The sequence below is a fragment of the Strix uralensis genome, chromosome 8 (assembly GCF_047716275.1).
Source record: "Strix uralensis isolate ZFMK-TIS-50842 chromosome 8, bStrUra1, whole genome shotgun sequence".
NCBI lineage: Eukaryota > Metazoa > Chordata > Aves > Strigiformes > Strigidae > Strix > Strix uralensis.
In genome coordinates, this window is record NC_133979.1 from 33569802 (window position 1) to 33588525 (window position 18724).

Sequence of the window (18724 nt, forward strand, 5' to 3'; positions counted from 1 at the left end):
GGGGAGGTGGGGGACCTCTCCCCCTGGGTGTACCCCGACCTGGCTCCCCTCCCTCTGTCTGCCCCCACTTCCCCATCCTGATAATCTCCAGGTGTTTCTGCTGCAGCATGCTTTGACAGTGGCATGGGCCTGACCTCGGAGTGTTTGTGCTTAGTTATTATTCTGGCATGCTGTCAAAACTTTACTGTAGAGCATGTCAGAAGGAACACAGCAATTTATTTTTTTTTCAATAGATGATTCTTTGGCAAACTATGAAAATAATTTCATTGGAGAAGAAGAAAAATTGTTCTTCTTGCTACAGGGCTTTCCTCCTGCAAATTTCAAAGGCCTGCTGTGAATAATAGTGTTAGAGCTTCCAAGCTTCAAGGATATTTTATAGTGGAAAGTGTTAGGCAACCAAAATAAATATCAATTCCCACTGTTATGAAATAAAGATTTGTCTTTATGCTGTACCTTAAAACCCATGCTAAATGACACTTTTTTAGAGATGAAGCAGTATGTGTCCAAAAGGGTTATTTTTTCATAGAGACACTAGATTTGTTCTAGCTTGTTTACATCTAAATGAGAAATAATTTAAGACAGAAAGAATGCAATGGCTTTCTTTGTGAGGAAAAATGCAACAGGAATTCATCTTCATAAAGAACTGAAGGAAATCCTTAAATCCCAGTGCTGCCAGTCTGTTGGGTGTTCAAAATACATATTCCTATTTTATGGCTTGAATGCATCTCTACTTACAAGATTTGTGAATATTTTTGACAAACCTGGTCCGAGTTTTCTGCTCGCAGAGTTACAGATGAGGCAAGTTTTCCATGGTTTGGGGTTTTATTGCGAATGCTTTGCACAGCTCTGGTTATGTGCTTCCTTCTCATGACATCAGTGCTGAAGGGGAGAAAGAATGTAAACATCTGTTTTTTATAATTCAATTCCAGGCTTATAACTTGATTAGGATAAGCAATGTTTCTACATGATTAATTTTCCAGTCACAATAATGCACAGTTTTAGCACCAATTTTAAGATTAGTAAAATAAGGAGGGAAACTAATGAGGTAAATTCTGCTTCCTGGTTTACCTTTCGGAGCTGCACCAAATGCTGTGTGCCTCATCCACCTCACTCATCCCACTGGAAACAAAGGATGTGATTTCCCTCCCTCTTCGTGTTTAAAATGATGCCCCGTTGCTCCCCGCAGCGCATGATGCAGCCGATGGGAAGGGAGGCTTGCGATGGCAGAACCTAGGTGGGCTGGAGCAACGTGGATTTGGCTCCTGGCTCTCCCCCAAGTCCTTCCGTGTGGCGCTGGGTCAGCCACCTAGGATTGGGTTTTCAAAAGGTGCCTGCTGGGATGTAGCTGCATCCTTGAACAACTCAGGAGCTCTGAAATATATGGCCTTTAATCTCTTCCATCGCCCAAGCAGGGTTAAAACCCCCCTCTGGCCACTTTCTTTTCTTCATTGTCCAGTCTTTTTCTTGCACTGGAGACTGCCAGTGCCTGGAGCCATGGTCTTGATCACATTTTGGGGTCTTGACTACCCACTTCCACAGTCACTGTAAAAATATGTTCATCGGAGCTGAAGAAAACTGAGGCTGGAAGGGGCCTCGGGAGGTCTGGCCTCTGGTTTTCAGTTAGTTGTTGTGGAAGTGTAACAGAAGCGAGAGGAGACCCAGGGCAGCAGTGTTTATAGTCGCGCTGTGTGCACCAGTGTTTGTATTGTGTGTTTATAGTAATAAACCAATAACTACACAGATCTACACTGCTCGGGATGAGCTCAAGCCAGCATGGCCCTCCTCACCTCCGCAGCAGGTCTGTGGGAGGCAGAATCACAGAATCATCTCGGTCGGAAAAGCCCTTGAAGCTCCTCCAGCCCAACCATGAACCTCACCCTGACCGTTCCCAACTCCACCAGATCCCTCAGCGCTGGGTTAACCCAACTCTTGAACCCCTCCAGGGATGGGGACTCCCCCCCTGCCCTGGGCAGCCCATTCCAACGCCCAACAACCCCTTCTGCAAAGAAATCCTTCCTAAGAGCCAGTCTGACCCTGCCCTGGCGCAGCTTGAGGCCATTCCCTCTTGTCCTGGCGCTGGTTCCTTGTTTCAGGAGACTCATCCCCCCTCTCTGCACCCTCCTTTCAGGGAGTTGTAGAGGGCCATGAGGTCTCCCCTCAGCCTCCTCTTCTCCAGACTAAACCCCCCCAGTTCCCTCAGCCGCTCCCCATCAGACCTGTGCTCCAGACCCTGCACCAGCTCCGTTGCCCTTCTCTGGACACGCTCGAGTCATTCAACAGCCTTTTTGGGGTGAGGGGCCCCAAACCGAACCCAGTTATCGAGGTGCAGCCTCAAATCGAGGTGCCTCAGGGCAGGTCTGTACCTCACCCTCCGGCGCCCCGTTCCCGTCAGGGAGCTCCCCCGCGGGGATCGGCGGCCGCCGGGGCCGGGGCGGCTGCAGGCGGCCAGGTGCGAGGGGCGATCCCGCCCCGGGTGGGGCCCTGAGGTGAGGGCGGGAGCCCTGAGGTGAGGGCAGGGGCCGCGGGAGGCGGGGCCGGGGCGGGCACCGCCTCAGCCGGCAGCCGGGGCTCCTGAGGCGGCAGCCGCAGCCCCCCCCGGCCGTGGCGGCAGCAGCTCCCGCGGCATGGCCGGGGCTCAGCCTTCTCCCTCGGGGCGGCGCTGCCCCAGCCCTGCCCGATAAGAAAGGCGGAGCGGGGCCGCAGCCGCGCGCAGACAAAAGCGGCGGCGCTTCCTGCGCTCCGCGCTGAGGGGAGCGGGCGGGCGCCGGTCTCGGGCGGTGAGTGGCCTCTCTCGGCCGCCGCGGGAGCCGCGCGGGCTGCGGGGGGACATGGCTCCCCGCGGGGCGTGGGCAGCGGGCCTGGGCGCGCTGCTGCTGCTCGCCCTGTGCCGCCGCGCTGCGCCCGAGCCCGGCGGCGAGGCGGTGCCGGAGGGAGCCTCCACCCTGGCGTTCGTGTTTGATGTGACCGGCTCCATGTACGACGACCTGGTGCAAGTTATCGAGGGGGCATCCAAGATCCTGGAAACGTCGCTGAAAAGACCCAAGAGGCCGCTTTACAACTTCGCCTTGGTGCCTTTCCACGACCCAGGTAGGGATTCCTCGCCGGGGGGTCCCCGACGGGGCTCCGAGGCGCGGCACAGGGCGAGCCGGGGAGCGCAGAGCAGGTCCCGCTCAGGGCTGGCTTTCCTAAACGCTGGCTTTTTACAAACGCTGGCTTTTCCAAACGCTTCCCGGGGGCTGGAGCCTGAGCGGGTCTGTCCCGTCCCAGCCGTGCTTGCCGCTGCGGACACTTGCCGGGAGCGAGTAACGTTTTCGGAACCCCCTCCCTGTCTCCGTGCAGGCAAGTACCAGCAGACAGACCTTCAGGACAGGCTGGAGTGGACGCCAAGGGCACTGTATGCGCCGAAGAGTAGTTCAGGGGATCACATACTCTTACTAATTCTGTTATGAGCTGAAGTGGCTTCAGTGACCTTCTCTCCGAAAACTACTAAGTTTTTTTTCAATGCCCTCCGCTGGGAATACACATGAACGCACATAATACAGTCGCACTTTTCTTCCAGTCTTCTCCCGTGTTTAAGTTCAGAAACCTGCGCTGAAACGATCTAGAAGCTTTACATCATGTGGGGTTTGGTTTGGGTTCTTATTTCCCTTATTTTACCTTTTTTTTTTTTTTTTTTCCTTTCTGCTGTACATCATGCGTTCCTCTCTTTCAGCATCTGTTTTCTATTCCCTTTCTATCCCTTTTCTCTGGCTTTCTTCCTCTTTCCTTGTCAAATATCTTCTGGTGACTTGAAGAGGAAATAGCAACAGGATGCCCCAGGCTGGTGATGTGTGCTGTACTATGCAGTAAAAACTTTTTTTTTTTTTTTAAGAAAATAAGAAAAAAAATATCAAAGAGTGGGAAAAAGCCCTTGAGAATTATCTCTCTGGTTCTAGTTTCCATGGAGTATCTCAGAATACAGTATTCCAGGTCAACTCTTAAGAGTTCAATTTTTGCAGGAATGTCATCAAGTGAAAACAGACCCCCCCTTCTGTTTCCCCCCAGTCATAGCTAACTTCTGTTAACAAGATATGTGTTTGCTATTCTTATAAATACCTTAAACCAAATGCTTGGAAAATTAGAGAAAACCTTGTGTTTGCAAATTTTGCTGTTTTGTTATCTATAAGCTTGTATAGGTTGTCTTTTTTTTTTTTTTTTTTTCCTTATAAAAAGTCCATTGTTGTGGTATCAGAGGGTCCTATCACAAGTGTGTTTATGTACCTTACTGGTTTCACCTTGGTGTCACTTTTTTTCACCCCTCTTTACCTTTCTGTTATTTTATGGGACAAACACATATATGGGACTTAAAGCATCATGACACAGAAGTAAGCAAGAAGGAGAATATTTTGGTCAAGTGTAGAGCCTAGAACTCTTCTATCCTTTTGGAAAATCCAGCTGATAGTTCTCCTTGGAGCTCTTTTTTCCTTCGATGAGGCAAAAAACCAACATGATGGGTTGTGAGTGTTTTGGTTTTATCTTCTTTCCATAATTACACTGTATATATCTTCCCTTTCCACTCACTGAAGTGATTCACTATAAGAATTGATAGTTCTCTTTTTCAGGGGGCTTGGGTATCTATACCAACCATGAGAGCAAGAAGATCTTGCATGCTGCACTTTCAGTTTGCACGTTTGTGCAGATGGTCCTTTTTTCTTGTGCGTTCCTGGTAGAAAGAAGTTCCAGCTTTTATATCACGGGTAGTTCCAATGCTTAGCTTTCATCGCAGGGCACTGTCAGATCCTTTGTTTGAATAGCTACGTTCTTCTTTCTCATCCCACATGTTTTTTCTTCCTCATTTGGTTTTTCTTCTGTACATTTTCTCCTTTTTATTCCTTTTCTCCCATCTCCCTGATCCTCTTCCTTCTACTGGTTCTTCAGGGTCTTTGCATGTGTTACAGACCAATTCTTTTAAGCACACCTTGCAGTGCCACCACCTTCTTGCTCTGTGCATACCTCACTAGCAACAAATCCACTGCCACCTTCCCCTGCTTGATTCATGTTTTTTCCCCTCACAGACTTCTTGTTTCCTTGCCTCTTCCCCCATTACCTCTTCTTCCACAGGAGATCCCTTTCTTTGGCAAACGTTAGATTTCATTCAGTAGAGTAACTGAAACTTAAACTTGCAGAGAGCTGACCTGTACAACAAAGAACTGCTGGCAAACATGGGTTGGTGTATCCTGTTACATGTCTCTATGTGGAGGTCTGACTTCCCTGCACAGCCAGAGGGGGCCTTACTTTTTAGCATGATGGATAACTTGTGAGGTCGTAAAGCTGTTTGAAAGTGGAGAATGTATAATTTTAAACTTAATTTTGCCTCAGTTTCTGAAGCTTATTTCTCTCTGTATTTCTTAGAAAAACACACCACAGTCCAGTGTCTTGAATTTTATGGATGTAGCAGTTCAGACTGCTGGTAATCTGGTGTCTTGCATATGATGATGACCAAGCCTAGGCACTTGCAAAGAAAATGCAAGAAATACTGTTGTGACCAGTTCTTCAACATCTTTTTTGAATCTGTAGAGAAGTAACTTTTCTCACAAATCTAATAAAAATATTGCTTGGATTGTATTTCACAGTGTCCCATTCATTTACTTAGTGGTGTTCTTTCTGAAGACTACTCAACTAAATTGATGAGCATGAGATTATTTCTTTTTTTTCCCCCAAGCTGTCTGGTTATTTGCTTAACTGATAATTTTTCTTCAAAAAGAACCGCTTCACAGACAAATTTTCTTGATATTTTTGTGAGGTACTGTGGTCCATGAGGCAAATGGGACTCTACAGGGAGTGCAGTGTATAGCTGGACCTCAGATCCAAGGAACTTCTCTTTGTATAAAGCTGTCCTGATCCAGATACACTCTTTATTGATAGGTAATTACAGTTTAAAGTTGGTGTAGATCTGACTTAACTCCACTGTTTTCCTAATTTATATTGCACAATGTATGCTGAACAGTGCCCCAGTCACTCACTTTGCAGTACTGCTTGATTCCTACTGATTAGTGAAACAGCTCGAGTGCTTTTTAAGCACATAAAGAAAGAGTTGACAAGGAGAGTGTATTCAGCAGAACCATACAAGAATCTGCCTTGGAAGGGTACTTAACATCACACAAGGTATGAATGATAAATAATTCGAGTTATTTACAAATCCTCCTATATTCTACTGGACTACACTGTTGCCAAAGTGCTGCATATTAATGCTGTATTGTGATATGCTCACACATTGTGGTCTTTGATGGTAGATTTAAATGTAGTGTTACTAGTATTGCAATGGTATTTTGCTCAGGCTATGGTATTTTGGTAAAACAGTAATTAACAAGTATATTTTTTAGTATCAAACCTTAGGTTTTTGACATAGAATTATGGCCTACAGAAAAAAATTTGTAAAGTGTTTTACATTCTGATACCATTGTAACCATCTGGTGGTATGCTGAGATCTCCATTTTGAAAAAGCCTTTTTTTGGATTCTGTTTCATATGTAAGCATGTGCAATGCTTCAACGGATTACAGGACTCTTTCTACTGTGGTTTTTCAGTGCCTAAACATGATCACAGAAGTTTTGTAGATAGTGGAAAGGGCTGTTGACATAGAAATCTCTTGCCAGACTTGTGTTCAATGGAAACATGGAAGGGGGGGAAAAAAAAAAAGTCCCAAGTTAAGAAGAGTTGGCACAGGAAAATTTTGAATTGGAGCTAAAGCTTAAGATCAGCAAATGCTTTTGTAGTTGCGTGTTGTGGGTCCTGATCTCCTACTAACTCCCATTGTATCCTGTGGAAATGGGATTGGACTCAGAATGTCTTTATTTAACATCTGTGGCCAGCTTTTCTATTTTTTTTATGCCATTAAGGAATTTTGGAATGGAAAATAAGCCTAAGAGGACAAATTCATCCCTAGTATTTTTCTGTAAAGCTAATGGAATTATACCAGTAATAACTCTGACTCGGTGTGATTTAATCAAGTATTCCTTTAGTGTGGATGACTATTTTATAGACCAAACTCTAGTAATTAATTTTAATTGCAAGACAAATGAAGGGAATATATAACCTCTGGACTTCTAATGCACAGGGTGATACTTGCCTGTTAACGCTCTGCATGTCTACAAATCTCTGGTATGACCATCTCCCAACCCTTTTTCTTACAAATCAGATAGGCAACATATTACCTATGTGAGAAAAGGGAAAACATTAATACTGCTTTGTTCAGATGGGAAAATAGTATTGAACTTAAGTCATCCACCTAGGGTCACATAGTAAATGTGTAGGAGAACTAGAAATAATTCCCCCCCCCCCCCCCCCCCCCCCCCCGGGGATCCCACTCCTCTTTTTTTTGAAAATAAAACTCTGATTATATCATGGAGTAAAGGCACATAATTATGTTTAACTATATAACCTGGGGTCTCCTTTATTTAACAGACTTGCAGTGCTATATCCATAACAACGGTTAGGCTGCTGAGCCACATACTAGCTTGGAACAAGTTCAGAGGGTCATATGAAGGGTCTGAGAATTTTGGTTTTTGCAGGTTTGATAGTTTTTTTGGTTTTTTTTTTTTTTAGAGGTTATAAAGAAGAAGAAATAATGTATTTTCCAGAGAAGGAACATAAGAAATTAAAATTAAGCTATTAATGGAATTAAAATTTTTCATACTTCCTGATATAAGAAGTATTGTGGTTTTACAAATGGATAATAAAGGGAGATGGAAACCTGTGCTGAAATGAGAAGTATAAGCTTTCTTTTACATGTTAACTTTTGCCTTGGAAAAGGCACTGTGAGTGATGAAGAATAAATTGTCCTCTGAGTGTAGCAATAAAACTTCCACCCTGCTCAGCTGAAATTCTTCCTGTTTTTAACTTAATTGCAGTGGCTGCGTGGCCAGCCTTCCCAGTATGAGCCACCACTTTGTTTCTGCATCTCCAGGTACAGTATCTCTGCCTCTTTGCTGCCCAGCAGGTTTCTTACATCGGACTCTGCTGCTAGCTTTTCTCCAACGTGTGGCCCTGCACTTAGCCTTTTGCATTCTTCTGTCACTTGAGGGGTCTTTGGCCTCAGGCTTTACTCTCAGATTTATGGGTGTCTATTTAACTTTTCAGCTAAAGGCTGAATGTATATAAATCAGTTGTCCGAAACCTTTTCCCATTTGGGAGAAGTTGAATGGTCCTTCTGGTGTAGCCTGAAGAAGGCAGTCATTGTCTTCAGGATTCCTTCTGCTTCCTTTGGCTGGGGGAAGAGATGCTTCCAGACTTGGTATGAGTTTCACTAAAGAACAGGAGCACAGCTGTGGAAAAACTGTATGGCAGTAGTTTTCAAAGCAGGGAGGACAAGTTTAAGGGAAATGCAGTTATTTTATACTGGTATGTGAGTTTGCCAGCACCACAGAAGTGGCGTGTGTACACGGGATGGGGGCAGCACGAGGAAAGTCTGGGAGCTCTTCCCTTGCAGTTCTCCTTCCAGGGATCACGTAGACCTGTTGGTGTCATTGTGTTTGTGGATAAGGAATAGCACTTATTTGAGGTTGGTCTGTTATAGGCCATGCTGTGGTGTGGTATAAACATCCTTAGTACTTCAGCAGGTGACATTCAACACTGTGTGGGTGTAATACAGTGGTTATTAATTGTTTTGTGAAGTAACTAGAGGGGTTAGAGAGGAGGTGGAGAAGGGATATTGACAATGTTTTACAGTATATCTTTTGCTTAAAGAGAAAGAATCAGTGGGTCGCTGCTGTGTGCGTGTGTTCTGGGCAAACCTCACATCAGTCTGTTGTATTCTGCAAACCACACAGTGAGATGGAAATGGGAATCTCTGCTCCTCAGGAACCGAGGACTTGGTGGGTCCTGGTAGGTCTGCTTCGGCAGGGGCTCTTCCTGGCCACATTCAGTGGGTCTCCTTACCTTCCTCCGTAGGTAAAAGTGTTTGAAAGCTGTCTAGTATTTGAACTAGACAAATTATTAGGTTGTTAAGGAAGAATAAACTGCTTGCCATTGAAGTTCCTGGGGGCAAATGTTTTGCAAAAACTGCGTACTTATCAAAATCCTGTAGTTTTTATAGGAAGGAAAGAGAAAAGTTACCCCACTCTGCTTGGTAAGAGTAAGGTCAGAGGCAAAGAAAATTATTTTCTGCACTTAATTCAAATAGTCATCTTATTTTGAGAGTTGAGTGGGTTTCATATCATTCCCAAAATCCAAAGTCGGGGAGAAAAGTGTGCTAATTTAACAAGTCCAATCTCCCTGGTGCTGCAGCTCTACTGATGCATCACAGAATATCAGGTTAAAGTTGTCATGCTCGTCTTCCAGAGCAGTGTGCTTTGGTGGCCTCAAATTTCTGACCATCCTATCTGGAAAACTCCAGGTTATGTAAGGTTTGGGCTTTTTTGGGACTTGGTTTATTCTGGACTTCCTTAGATATGTAGTGACAGCAATAATGAGTGCATGTCCAAGTTTTGAGCTTTTGTTTCACTTTTTAGGAGACACAGTGTAAATTTACAACTGTTCAGTGCTGTCTTGGCACATCTGAAGACAAACGATAACCAGAACTGGACATAATAACTGTTAAATCTGCCCTTTTTTACTATAAATGTTGAAGTGTTACTTATTATTTCACCATTGACAATTTCAGCAGGAAATACAGTTTCCTTAAAGCTCAGATACTGCTTCTACATTGTTGTCACTACTACTAAGTTTTATCATTACTGTTGTCAGTTGAATGACAGTCAGCAGTACTATGTAATAGTGAACGACTCGGAGCTGATAGTCTAAAGCACCTACAGATATTTTCCATCTCTGCTGAGACTTCTATGATAACCATACTGACTGTATGTGAAATAAGTGTTTTGAAAACTTATTGTTACCCTTAACAGAGACATTGTGATATCTATAAAATCAATTCTGTGTGATTATATGGCTGCTTTCTTGATCTTCTGGAAGGATTTATCTGGGATCCCTCTAAAAGTAGCTGTTTACGTGGATTACAGAAGACAGTATTGCCAGTGCTAGAAGCTCCAAAATCTGTAAAACAGCCAAAATGTGCCATCATCCAAAAGCCTGCTAGAGCATCACTTACACCTTATTTTTCTACTGTCTTAACTCTGCCTGTCCAGCCCTGAAGGTATGCACCATGGTGAATTTTGACTTCTTGAATCTTTTTTGAAGGGAAAGGTTTTTTATCCCTGTTTTTACTTGAAGATACACTGGAGAATGTCTTTTCCTTAGGAAAAAAGTGATAATGCCTCAAATATGTCATTCTCTTCTGCTTTGCATTATGAATGATTTGTCATGTTACATTTGAAATTGTTTCCTACTGAACTTACACAGAAGCTACTTGTATTTTGCTGTGCTATCCCCAGCTCCAAGTGGTGATGATTACATGAGAAGCTCATGCATCCCAATGTTATTCTGTCCCAATAATTGTTACTGATGTAGTATAGCAAGTGAAGCTTGCTGCTCAGAACTGTATGCTTGTTCTCTATAGTTTCTGGAGTTCAGGTGGAGGATACTTTCTCCGGATCAAATCCTTCAACGTGTTGCTGTTTCTCAAACAGCAGTAACTATTAAAGTGCCATTGCAAACTCAGCCATCAGGTATGCAACAATGCAGCAAGTAACTGTACAGAGTTTTAAATTCACTCCCAAATACAGTGGTTTTTAACGTGAGAGCTTTCTACCGCTTGCCTTAGAATCTTTACATTACTGTTATCCTTAAATGCACCAAAAAAACCTCTTTCACTTCCCAGTGTAGTAGGTTTTCCTTCATATCACTTATACTATTGTATTTTCTGAAGACTAGTAGATAGCAAAAAGTAGACTTTGCTGGAGGGTCACATGCCTTTCTGAGTGATCACACACCACTGCTGGTGATGTGTAGGTTCTGTAACTTCCACTCCAGATTGTGTCTTTAGATCATCTGCAGTGAACTGAAGCTGTTGAGAAGCCACTCATCACTGTTCTTGGGGACATCAGTGCAGAACTGTAGGCGTACATCACAAAATACACATTTAAAGAGCAGCACAAATCCACACAGTGACAGTGTGAAGCTCTGCTTGGTCTTTCAGATGCTGCTGTTATGCACAAAGATTCGTCTCTGCCTTCCCATTAGAGGTTGCTGCCCCATTATTTCTGCCACTTTAACTATTTGCCAACTGATCTTGAAGTAAGTATCATGCAATACTGAACCAGATTAGAAGGTGATCAACCTGGTACCAGTTACACTGAAAAACCAGTGGACCCTTGCCCCAGACAGAAAGTGGCTGTTCAGCTGAACATGTGGCTGTGAAGCCGAACATGGCGTACTCCCTCTGAAACGCAGTGTGGACGGAGCATCTGTTGAAGCTGTATTCTCTGCCCACTGGGACAGCTGAGGACTGCACTTTCTCCTCCTTGTGAAGCAGGGAATGGCAGTTACTCTCATCTAAGGTAGCAATCTGATAACTGGGAGCAGTGGGGAGAAGGTAGATACCAACAACGTAAGAGCTGAATTTGTAGTCTTCTGCGTTCCACCATTCTCTCTCCCCTCTTCTTCCTGTTTTCCATTTATTTCTCAAAAGTTACCGTAGCTTGTGTTTCCAGAGTCATGTATAGAAGCCAAGTTAATCCTATTCATGGCAATAATTGTTTAACAGTAGGCCCCCTTGGCTGTGAGTCTTGGGAGCATTATAGTGTGGAAAGAAAAGAGAAATTTCTGATGATGTATGCATCTACTGAATTGGTTTAAATGCCCACATATCAAATTTCTAATGATTTGCAAAGAGCAGGTATTTGATGCAGATCCTCAAGTGCTTTTAAGCAGTGACTAAGGTGTCCTTCCCCGAGATTGACATGTTCTTTCTCATCTGGAAAAAACAGTTATTTTCTGAGAATGCACAGTGATGAAATGAATAAGGAGGAGTAAATATTATATATATCTTTATCTCACTTTAAGTGAGGCAATAGTGTTCATTGTGAGATGAATTGTTAGTGAAATACACAGAGGGAAGTCAATAAGGAAGCTAAGCAGAGAATGCTTGCCTCTTGAAATGCCAACCTTGCCTTTTTAAAGTGGTAATGCTAGAAGATAACTATGAAAAACAATGCCTTCTGTGGTGGGCAATTCATAGCGAATGCCTTTACTGAAGAGAGGAGCTTGAGTTCTCAGAGGAAAATGAAGGAAAAAAACCCAACAACTGAAGACTGCTGGAACTGGGACTGTGATTCTTAATCCTTGCCTCATGTGCTGTGCTACCATCCAGCAGTGCCAGCTTGATTTGGCTCAGGCTCGAGGACATGTTCACATGCCTTCTGAAAGCTCTAGATTGCGTGATACAGAGCTGGGCCGTGTGTTAACTGCAGGAGGGTAAACAATACTTGTCCTGTGTAGGGGGGCATGGAGTGATGGGACTCCATTTGCTGGCACAAATTGTGCTTGAACTTTTCTTAACCAACGGTGAGCAAAATGAGTTTATATTGGGTCAGTGTTTTGTTATGTGTCTGTGACGTTCTTCATCCTGCTGTACCAACTTGTTAGGAACCTCAGAGCGATTTCCGTTATGCTGTGTGCACTTGAGGTATGTGTCTCTAGTCTTTTTCTGACGTGTGCTTTATACTTCTTGTGTATTTTGTGTGTATTGGAGGCTGCTTGGAATTTATACTAGAGTGGCTTCAATTCAGTCAGTTGAGGATCTGGATGAGCTGGATTAAGGAGTATGGAAAAGGAGCAGATACACTTAATTTAGTTAATGGACTTTGAATGTGGCCTAAAGAATGACAGGAGGAACCCGTTAGACAGAGAAGGCCCTCAGATGCCAGTTGGTATATATTTTCCAATCAATTATTTGATTTTTGGCATATGCTGTGGACTTTGCTTTTGAAGGAGATGCATACATCAGAGAAAATATTGAGAACATATGTTTTTCAGTTTGCAAATGGCAAAACAATTTCTCTGTTGAAAGAGACTGATGGTGTTGCTTGATTGGCTCACCATGCCTTGATAATCAATGGTTTTGTTAGAAATAGGATGGACTTAATGAAACGTGCTCTGGGCGGGCTGCTTCACAGGCTTTCTTTACTACTGCCAGGGAGAATGTGGTTTACCCCTCAATTACATTGTTGAGTATAATTAGCTTTTTATAACTGTTGCCAGTGTTTCGGATTTCCTGGTTTAGGTGTGTTGTGCTCAGGTCTGATTTATGAGACCCTTCAGTTATTCCTGTTGTGAATTCATGCTCTGCAGTTGTTGGGTGAACTCTGGGTCCAAGATTAGCATTTTGTATAGGGATAGCTTACAGTGTTATATTTTTAAGTGGGATGAGAGTGATTTAGGTCATGCATATCCCCTTGTGGTCTATGGTTAAACTTCTCTTGTTGCCTTTTGAAGAACATATGCAACCTATTCTTTGGTAACTGTAGATGTGAGCTGAGCTTTTCTGTGCTTTTGCCAGAGGAGAAGCACAATGACTTCACATTCCTGAGGGACTGGAATGGGATCATATTATGTCAAGATACATGAAGCCATGACACTGAGGACAGGATTAATCCCATTTCACTTTAGGCACTTAACTGAAGAATCTCAGCTGAGAGACTAGCTACCCAAAGGCTCTTTCTGTAATTCACAAAAAGAAACTGGCACCTTTATGGAGCAGTTCATTGCTTGTGAATTTTTAAATACTTTGGAGGTCTCATTTGCTTTCATTGGCTGCAGAGGGAGCAAAGGTTAGTTCAGTTGAAGCCCTGAATTTAGCAGGTGTGAAGTCAGGTGAGAGGTTTTCTGCTTTCTAGCTTTTTCCCGCTCTGGAGCTGAATGTCCAGATAATAGTCCCTGAGATTTGTTTCATTGTGTTTTTCAACCTACCATATGGATACTGGGTGCTCAGATGAGGGAATAGGTTGTGCCCATACAGTGATGTGATCCCTGGTTCTGATCTTACCGCTGGCCTTCAGCCCAGTTGAAGACGTTCCCCTGGCAGGGCATTTTGAGCTAAAACTGAGTAAATTCTCAGAGGCAGACTGCAGGCAGCTCCAGCATAAACTGAGGGACTTCTGTGAATCTGCTTTGCAGAGGGTGTTGGTGGATGCCCACTGATGTGGCTAATCAGAATGTCTTGCATCTCATTTGCCCTTACCTCAGGTTGTCAGCAGGGTTTGAACCTTGGGTGTTCAGCAGAGACCGTTCTGTGTAAGCTAAAGGAGTAATACTGGCAGCTACGAGGCTGATAATCTCGGTGGGGATAAGCCACAAATGGGGGCTGTGATGCACATTGTTAATGTGTATTGCAAATGTAAACAGGCTGTGTGTATTTATGAAGATATGTTACCTTATTGTTCTGTATCCCATGTACTCTTCCATCTTGATTTTCTTTGGCATCCGTGGTACTCCTCCTCACAGAGGAGCCCTTTTCCTAAAATATCCTTAGCCACAGATTTCAGTCTGTAAAACATTACCGGTAAAATATATACATATTTGAAAATGACATGTTCCCAGACACCAAGCCAACAAGCTGCATACATCACATGCAACAAAAGATAATTGGAAGTGTTGAATTTATTTTCTGTAATGTATCCCTATTAGCAGTCTCATCTGTTCACTCTGGAATAGTGGCTTCCTTACCATATGCTCTTGGTAATGCGACAGTTAGTGTGTGATATTAGGTACAATGAATCAACCACATAAGTGTTCAGAGCCTGTGTATAACATAATGGGACTCCCAAAATAAACTTGAATGCGCGAGCGTTGTCCAGAGAGGATTTTAAATTATTCTTTCGAGGTGCCTGCGCGAGCCGGCTCTTACAGAAGACAGCTGGCCCCCTCACGGCACAGAGCCTGTTGCAGAATTGCAATTGAGAGGGAGTGAGCTTTGTCTCTATATTTCAGTGCTTCAGTGTTTTCAGGGCATCTGTAATGCCTCCTTTCTCTGCTGTTTGTTCCCAGCCATAGGACTACAAAATATAAAGAGAGCTTTAAAAGACAATTTCATGTAGCCTGACACATAGTTGAGCCAAATTCCCAATATCAACTTTATAACTATGGGATAAATTACCACCAGTGGAGCTGTTGTGCAGTGAGATGTTACCAAAAGCAGAATGGGACCTCAGGTTTTCAGACTGGAAAAACTCTGCTGAAGTGGAGTGAGTGGGGGTGGGTTTGCATAATTAAATGAAAATGAAGGAATGTCTTGTGTTGCTATAGTCCCAGCTAAATGTCTGGTCTGTTTGCTCAGGATAGCAGCTCTAATCTATGACTATAGGTTACTGCTGGATTCCTGCCATCTTGTTTAAATTAGATTCATAGCCTGGGGGGGTTGGGGGGTGTAAGCAGGAAGCCATTGTAATTTTCATGCTTTGGACACCAGTGTATTTTCATGAGCTGAAGTTAAGTGTCTCTGGGGATGCTGAATATCACTGAAACATTTCCTGAGTTCTCTTAAGCTGTACAATGGTATGTCCGAGTCTGTTTTCCAAAGGACAGAGCTTTTTGTTTAGTTAGTGAGGTCTTAGTTAGTTCACCGAACTAGTATGCTTTTGCACGTATAATTTATTGAGGAACAGAAGAAGAGGAGGAAAGTTGTGCAGGCAAAATGAAGTCCTCTGCCTTAAAAGAGCTAGGAATACTGTGGTTTCATTTAGGCCCCCATATTAATTTATGTTTCTATTTACTAAAATCCTCAAGAGATGGTGACTTCACAGCTACTGTGTCAGAGCTATTTTTTTAGGCTGTGAATAGGTGACAGGGTTAGGCAAGCACATGGTTTTAGGTAAAAGAGTAATAGCTGGAGAACCCACAGGCTGATTGCTGCCAATCTTTGGGCAAATTACTTTGCATTGTGGCACTTTTCCATTTTATGTTGCTTAGCTTGTACAGCACCAACACAATAGTAGTGTGGTTTAATTAGAGATCTTTAGCATCACTGCACACACACTAGTACAGTCTTTTACCAGAGGTTGTCCCCAGCGAGTGGCACAGGCAAAACCAAGCCCCAGTGTCAGCCCTGGTAGACGGCTGAAGCGAAACATGGTGTGCGCTGGTTGGGATAACATTTGGACTGCTTTCCTACAGCATTTGGAGATCAGAACATGGTGCTTAGGCAGTGGTGCGTGTCCAGGAGTGTTGCCTCCTCATTTAGCAAAATATTACTTAAAAACCTACTTCTTGGTGTCATGGCTTTTCAGATGAGTGGGTTTTTTGGTGTTTTGGGTTTTTTGTTTTGGTCATGTCTTCCTCTTTTTTTTTTTTTTTTTTAAATTTTACATAGGCTGAATCAAAGCATAGGGAATTCATGTGACTTACTCCTGAGTCACAGTCCTCTGTTAACCGTAAATGCACAAATCACTTATTTGTCCCTGAAATGTTTATTCCTCGTTTTCCTTTCTTTCCTAATCTGTCAGACTCCCACATCTTTTTATCTTTGTTGTCTCTGCCTTCAGCCCATCCCTTCCTCAAAATTTCCATTGACCCTTTTCACCGAGAGGTTCAGTGTCCCTTCTCAGCACTCCCCTCCTTTATCTCAAGATTTCTTGGCAGTCTGGAGTATATTTTGCGTACACAGACTGGATGCTGGTGATGAAATGTGTACTGCTGAAGGCAACATATTCTTGCTCTGAAATAAGTGCTGTGTTAGCCACTAATAAGTTTGTGCAGGAGATGATGGAGAAATCTTTTCCTCGTTGCTTTCAGTGTGTCTGATGGCTGATACTTGCCTTAGCGTGAATGAGGATGGTAGCAAGGACAGATATCATTCTCACTTTGCATGTTGGCCGTGTGAATGAGTGTGTTTCTAGAGTTTGTTCTGGGTCTGAATTGGACCAACTGACTTTAATATTTTGTTCTCTGTAATTCTGGCTGAATCTGTGGATTTACATTTTCTTAAAGGTGTAGCTGTATTGCATGAAAAAATTACTGCTCTGCACTGCTGTCTGGTTTCTTCTTCTTTGCGGTTCTGATCCCTTTTCTGATTCCCAGCCACAAGGATTCCAGGTTCACAATTCCAGGTTCATTCCAAAGTGATCCAGATTAGCAGCAACTGCTGAAACACTTTGTGCTTGCTAGCTTGGTTAAAGTGTTCATGACCCATTTTGGTGCTGAGTAGAGGTGGTGATGACTTGTGTTAGGGCAGATCTGGAGAGCGTGGCTGGCTGTTGGTTGGGCTGACATAGCTGCGGTGGGAAGGGAATGAGTGTCCCTAGCGCTAATGAACTTAATCGAACTGGAAAGATTGAGTTACCCAGGGTCTGTGTGTGTGCAAATCTAGGCAGACTCTGTGAATGCTGACAATGGGAGGAAAAAAATGTGGCTGCTTTGTGTTTCGAGCTTTGTTGTAAATATTACTGTTGTTGCTCATGCTTAGGGTGTGAAAAGTGGAGATCATGTCATTATTGTAAAAACTCAGCCCTTTCCCCACCCCTGAAAGTGTAATTGAATATCGTTCACTTACCTAAAGTGAGTCATGGTATATGAAGATAAAATCATGTGTGTTGGCTAAATTGCATTTTGAAGAATTTGGCAATTTGATCACTTCAAGCAAATCTTTTAAGCTCCTGGTGGTTTGGCGTAGCCACCTATACTGATACATACCTGTGTTTTTTCTTTTAGGGGGAAGGCACAGAAATACTCTACAGTGTAGAGGTGTGTGGTAGCTTATGGAGATGGAGCTCTCGTTTAGCAAGTGGTATGAGAGGATGAATTTGCTTCTGTAAAGGGCATGAGGGAAGTAGCTTAAGAGATGCTGTTGCATGCCTACTTCATAGGGATGAGTCCTGTTTTGTAAAGAGATGAAACAAGCAAACAAGAAAAGCCCTAAATAAGTGAAGCATGTTTTGAAGTAACTCTTTAATTTGCATAAAGCTTGTTTAGAGGCAGATTTGAAGTGCATAAAACCTTTCAAACTTTAGAAATTTTGGCTGTGGGTGTTTGTGTGATGGCTCAAGCCCATCTCACCTTTTGTGTTGTAGCTACATAGCATTAAACAGTTTCTTAGTTACTTGCAATGAAATGTCCCATTGTGTAGATATAAAAGCCATTTTTTCCACTTTGATATTCTGTCTGATTGAATGGGTTTTGATCTCAGTTAACATGGAGTAAATCCAGAGTAATTCCATTACAGCCAGTGATGTTAGTTTGGATTTACACCAGCATAACTGAAGTCAGAGTCTAGCTTTGGTTGTCTGCTTTCTTAATTTGCTGAATATTACATATTTCCCAAATACCCTTTCACATCTCCTCTTCAGACCTTGCTCAGTCCTCTTACTTTCCCAAATTCCAAGAGTAACAATGTAGGTGAAATTTACTTGATGAAAGATTGTTTAAGCAGGGTCTGTTTTTTATTAACTCAGCTGTTTTTCATTTTTTCAGCACTGTTTGAAGTTTCATTGTACTCAGGGTAGGATCTGAATTCATCATGCCTTTCCTACTTGACTCAATTTTGTCAATTAGAAGTGAGGTGTTTTAAATTATAGGTTGCTCTCCGACATTATCAGTGAGTAAGAATTGTATGCCTTGGTGATATTTCAAAGCAGTTTTTAACTCTGAAGATCAGAAGAAGGAAAAAGGTTGTGCCTTAAGGCACTACTGTTAATCAGCAACACAACGTGTTTGAAAGAGCTTAGTAAATGTGAGATGTGACTTTGGAGAATGGGGTGAATTAAATTTTTCCTGTTTTTGTTTATATTTCCTGACATTACGCTAGCTTTGTAGAAGTGTACTCTGAACTTTATTGCAGAGTATTTTAATTTACCATGTGT

General features: G+C 43.0%; 1 protein-coding gene across 1 annotated transcript in view; it reads left to right on the forward strand.

The window, feature by feature from the left end:
• Positions 1–2769: 2769 nt before the first annotated feature.
• HMCN1 (hemicentin 1) overlaps positions 2770–18724 on the forward strand; it is a 206740-nt gene continuing 190785 nt past the window's right edge. Inside the window, exon 1 of the mRNA XM_074877133.1 lies at positions 2770–3087. Within this exon, the coding sequence (XP_074733234.1) occupies positions 2829–3087 (259 nt within the window). The 5' untranslated portion in view covers positions 2770–2828. The remainder of the gene's footprint in view (positions 3088–18724) is intronic.